This window comes from Epinephelus moara, chromosome 1, assembly GCF_006386435.1.
Source record: "Epinephelus moara isolate mb chromosome 1, YSFRI_EMoa_1.0, whole genome shotgun sequence".
Classification (NCBI taxonomy): domain Eukaryota; kingdom Metazoa; phylum Chordata; class Actinopteri; order Perciformes; family Serranidae; genus Epinephelus; species Epinephelus moara.
Genome location: NC_065506.1, coordinates 36,680,859 through 36,686,407, shown reverse-complemented (window position 1 = coordinate 36,686,407; position 5,549 = coordinate 36,680,859). Strand labels below are relative to the sequence as shown.

At 42.6% G+C, this 5,549-nt stretch overlaps 1 protein-coding gene across 1 annotated transcript; it reads left to right on the top strand.

The window, feature by feature from the left end:
* Nucleotides 1-212: 212 nt before the first annotated feature.
* On the top strand, nt 213-3,110 carry LOC126383913 (E3 ubiquitin-protein ligase RNF128-like). The gene has a single exon (XM_050034702.1). The coding sequence runs from the start codon at nt 619-621 to the stop codon at nt 1,705-1,707; it is 1,089 nt and encodes a 362-aa protein (XP_049890659.1). The 5' UTR covers nt 213-618; the 3' UTR covers nt 1,708-3,110.
* Nucleotides 3,111-5,549: the final 2,439 nt, after the last annotated feature.

Here is a 5,549-nt window from a genome sequence, read left to right as displayed (position 1 = left end):
AATGTGTATGTTTGTTTAAATGTGTACCAGAAGCAGAGTGCTTGTCTTTCAGAGTAAACAACCACAAGGCAGAGGAGTAATACTCATCAGTTTGCTTTTCACAACAGTGATCTCAGGCGCAGAAATAGGGGAAGGAAACAAGCCTAGCTAGAAAAACTGGTCGAGTTGCTTTGCTCATCATTACACAAGGGGAATTCAGCAGCTTTTATTAGTTTCACAGGATTGCTCTGTGTTATTGACCTATGTCCGTGGAATTATCCTTATCATTTGCTTATCGCGTCTTGCCCTCTCGCATGTTGTTCCTTGGCTCTCGAAACTGCACAGGTCTGTGTGTTTGGTGTACTTCAACTTGTTGAATACCAGCACCCTGCCCTCTGTGAGGAGTGCTCAGTGTTCAAGGTTCAGGAAGATAACGAGAGGTGAGTGGCTGACGCATAGCTCGTGTTGTGTTACCAAAGGCTCGTATCAGATTACGGCAGACAGCAGCTTGGGTGAAACCGTAGCTGTGTTCAGACCACTGTTGCTCGAACAAACCAGGAACTAGGACGAACAAAGGAGTTTTAAAGACGCTAAAGAAGCTAACAGAGGGCTTGCTGTTGTTTTAAGAAGAGCGTTACCATGGGTAAGAAGACACAACACTGTCTGCTGCTTCTGCTGTGTTTGTCGGGGCTTGTTCACTATTCAGCTGCCTTGGTTTTTTGGACTGCCGTGGTGGAAATAAGCTATGTTAACAGCCACAATAAGAGTGAGGACAAATACTGTGAATGTGGGGTGTATGGCCGTAACTCTCCCCTGGAGAAAGCCTCAGGCATTGTAACGCTTCCCAAGGGAGACCCCAAAGGCTGTGGCCCAGGTCCTATCTACAGCCGCAATTCCAGCTCACCGCCTTGGATAGCGCTGGTTAAAAGGGGCAACTGCACCTTCAGTGAGAAGATCAATGCTGCCAAACGTCAAGGAGCAGCTGGTGTGGTGGTGTATAATGTGGATGGCAGTGGCAACAGCACCACTCACATGGCACACTCGGATGCAGCTGGCATTGTGGCTATCATGATTGGCAACTCTCAGGGCATGGAGGTTGTCAAGTTGGTGATGAATGGGACAGAAGTGCAGATGCTTATTGATGTAGGCAGCCCTCATGGACCCTGGATAGACACATACTGGCTTTACTTCCTGTCCATCGCCTTCTTCATTGTGACAGCAGCCTCCATCGCCTACTTTGTGTTTATCTCCGCAAACCGGATTTACAGCCTGAGCATGCACAGGCGCACCGAGAGGAAGCTGAAATCTGAGGCTAAAAAGGCGATCAGGCGTCTGCATGTGCGCACACTCAAGACAGGGGATGAGGAAACCACCTCTGACTCCCATATGTGTGCCGTGTGTATCGAAAACTACAGGGCGGGGGAGGTGGTGACGGTGCTTACATGTGATCACATCTTCCACAAAGCCTGCATCGAGCCCTGGCTGCTGGAGAGGAGGACCTGCCCCATGTGTAAGTGCGACATCCTGAAGGCCCTGGGGGTCGAGGAGGAAGTAAAAGAAAGCCATCCTGCTGAGTCGCCACCAGATGTCACTGTGATCACAGTGACAGGAGGAGAACCCATGTATGAAGTGCCACTGACTGACCCAGTGAGCCCTGACCCAGAGAGACAACAACATCGCTATGACAACAGGGCCTTCGAGGGAGACTCGGAGGCTGGGAGACGATGAACAACAGCAACGGAAACAAAACAGCAACAAACCAGGACACAGTCAAATTCCCTGTTTGAAGTAGATATTTTTCTGGGATACACTGAACCAGCACAAAGGAATCAAACTATAATGTTGTCACAGGAGAAACAATCTTGTAATGCAAAAAATATTTTTAAAAGAAAATCCAAGGATTAAAAATGTTAATGGACTTATGTAATTAGCTTGGATGACACTGCATTTTCTTTGTGTCTGTCTGAGTGTGTAAATAGTGGGTGTGTTCATAAAGTGACCATTAGATTGGTTAGAATAGATTCTGAAAGCCGATTAGTTATGGAGTGATGCCGGTGTCAAATTTCTGCTTTGCATACTGGACACACCAGCTCGACACTGGTCAGGGAGGAAGTGCTGAAGAGCATTTAAATATCTGTTTGAAACTGGGGCCAAATTTCCTCCAACAAAAAGCTTGTTGGCTCACATTGCTCACACTCCCTCACAATTGGCCATTATCTTTTAAATTCAGAGCAGAATTCATTCCCTTAAATCAGTTCATTTGAATAATTGGACTTTTTTCTGCTCTTGTTAAAGTGGGAGTGTGCCTTTCCATTTTCATTGTTAGGCTGTCAGGCTGGATTCACAAACACACCCTTATGAACACACCCTTGACGGGAAATGCAGCATGACACACATTGTACTGTGATGAGTGAATAACATCACCTGAGGGGCTTTGACTCGTCAGAAACATGGACTGTAGAAACATGTTTGCCACTCATGAAATAAGAATTTTAAGTTCTTAATAATTTGTTGGCCTGTAGCTATGTATGAGAATGTGGCAATGCAATAAATGTCATAAGACGTGTCGATGATAAGCCTTCAGAAAATGTTATCTTGACTGGTGGATAAGTGAAAAATTATCTTTATGTGTAATGGATTTTGAAATTATATATTTTGAGATTTATTTATCAATCATGTCAAGTTCTGTCTGTTAACCGTAGTACATGTATAGTCCTTTTACTTCTCTAAACAGTTGATTTTCATGTGCAAGCACAAACTGTTGCTCTCGAGCAAGTCTTCCAGGTTTTTCCTTTGAATTATTTGGACTGGTGTTTATTCATTTCCTGTGGTCTACCTCTGAACTCTCGCATGGGTAAATTATGGAACATGTTTAAGATTCTTGCAGTTCAAAGATTAAGCGTGTCCCTCGGAAAATGATAAAGCTAAAGAGTGTCTTTGTTTGCTGGTGGGGATATGCTGATTATGCTACTTAATATATTTTTCTACACTGAATCATTTTCACTACTGTTTTACAGATTCCAGGAGTCTTAAATTGTTCTGTAAAAATGAATATAACTTGCTGTATTAAATCACATTGATGCTTATTAGAATGCAATAAATCCCTCAAAATGAGGCCAACTTTAAGCGCATATGTGCTTGTAAGAATGGTGTTTCTGTACGTGTGTGCAGGGGGAATACGTGAGTGTGAGTCTGCAGGTGTGTTGCGCTATATTCGGCAGGTCTATGTGTGGTTAAGTAGTGTCTCACTTTCAGAGTTATGGTCGTGTTCCCAATAACTGTGGGAGAGGAGCGAAACTGTAATTACCTCTGCACAGGTGGGAGCCGATCCACACACACCTCGAGCTTGAGCTGGATAATCATCATATCACATAAGCAGAAGGGCCTGACCGAGCAAGCAGAGATATGCAGCTGTATGCCAGTGGAATGGAAAAATTATTTTTTATTATCCTTCCATTATGTTTGAGAAGTACACCCGCAGTACAGTCTGTAATGAAATTGCGAGGCTTCTTCTGAAGTTTTGGGAGCATATTTTCTGGACTTTAGGCTTGTGTGCTTATAAACAGCTGATTGTGACCTGTTAAAGTAAAGGAATGCCCATGTGTGACCTTTCAGCACAGATTAGGTCTTAAGTGTGTGAACGTCAAGTTGAGCAGTTTAACCAAAGAGTGATTTATCTTCTTGGATTGTTTATTTAAAAGATTTTTAGAGGTCTAAAGAGGTCAAAGTGTCCAACATCTCACAAAGAAAAGCAGAATCAGAAAAAGACACAACTAAGGTATCTGGTGAATTCTAAACATACTTGTTGGGACCCTTTAAGAGGTCCCAATCCCCGGGATGCGAACCGCTGCTCTTGAGCACCCTGTCACAAGTACTATCATTTATTTACTCAGATTTGTAATATTAACTCTGTGCCTCGCTACATGCCTTCAGTTTATCTTGGTCTAATTCCACTATGGTCAGAGGCTACAAGCACCAGGCTTTTTGGCCTGCTTTGTAATCCATCACTGCTCTGATGACCCTTCAGTGTTTTGTTTTTTCAGCAATAATCATCATCCTGCTATTTTAGAACAATATCTGAAAGTTTAAAAATCTCAAAAAGGTGCCAGAGGACAGAGAGATTTATCGCAGCACCGTGAGCTTTTAAAAGCTTGTGTAGGGGAGGGCGGGGTTGGTACACTTTCACTCACTGCTGTATTTCTCTGACGTAACTTATGTTATAATATTCGGACCAGCGACATATGAATGGTTTAAGTCTCAGCTATAAATAGATATGTTTTATACCATGGTCTGGATTATAACTTGAGTTGATTGGCTGCAGAGTGTCCATTACAACCTGATAATGGACACCTATTAAGTATTTCCACTGAAACTGTTCACTGTTCTAAATTAATGGGCTGGCTACATAATAGTGTCGGCCTGTATCTGACTAAACTTACCGATACTTGTAAACATAGAAGCAGTCATCTCACATCGGGTTAGCTATTCAGCTCGCTGCTCAAGGCTGCAGCTGACAGTAACGTTACACATACGCCTGTAGTTTGTTTGAAGTCTTGATATTGATTTGGAGACAATGACATGGCTGGATAGCTAGCTTGTCTTGTTAAACATATAGTCACTTATATTTACTGTTTGTCAACCATACACAGTGTTATTGACTTTGAATCATGCTAGCATAACGTTAGCTTTTTGGGTCATAGCAGCGCCAAAGGGTTCTAGGAGCTGAACGAACTCTACTTCACGTTGGACGATTCATGCCTACCCGTTGGCCATTAATACCTGATGATAATGGACATCTCGTCAGGCATTATCCTTTACTTAATGTACACAAATGTTTTCTAAAATTAGGTGACTTGTGATCAAAGTTATGGTGTGCATTTCTGCCAGCCAGCCTCATAATGGGGTTGATAAATAATGATAATTAACTAACAATACAACATTGTTTTCAGTCCTTTAAAGAAGTTTTCATTTCCCAAAATACAGCTGCATTGACAACCGTTACTGTTACAAAACAACCCAACAAACAGTGTGTCAACTAACCGCTCTCACATTTGACCAACCTTTGTGATGAAATTATGTCAGCCAGTCTCCGTGACTCATCAGACTTTCATATCTTACATCAAAATGTAGCCAGTTCTTAGGTCTATTAACTAGAAATAACACATTTCCAATATCTCTAAAAAACAGTTTTATAATATATTTAGTCCACAGACCACCTTTTCTTTTTGATACTATAAAACTGAAATGTTACCTTCACAAATAGTTAGTGACTTTCAAATGTTTTAACATGGTAGATGACAGCAGGTAAAGTAAGCGAGCATTTAATGTCACATTTTAGTTTCTGTGACCTTCACGTGTCCAGAAAATAGCTGTGTCCCTACCGGCCCCTGTGTGAGTGGGGTTGGGGTTTGTGAGGGGACATCGGGTGAAAGGCGTAGATGCTGAAGCTGGTATAGACAAACAGGCTCGAAGTTTATAGCGAAAGCACTACAGTCCAAAGCCTGGAGGGTGAGCTGAGTCTTTCCTCTCATGGTGTTCCCTCTCCCCTCCGAGGGCACTGCGTGCACTGG

Bases quoted from the DNA above. Each gene is read 5' to 3' on its own strand.
- LOC126383913 (XM_050034702.1), top strand. From the start codon at position 619: ATGGGTAAGAAGACACAACACTGTCTGCTGCTTCTGCTGTGTTTGTCG.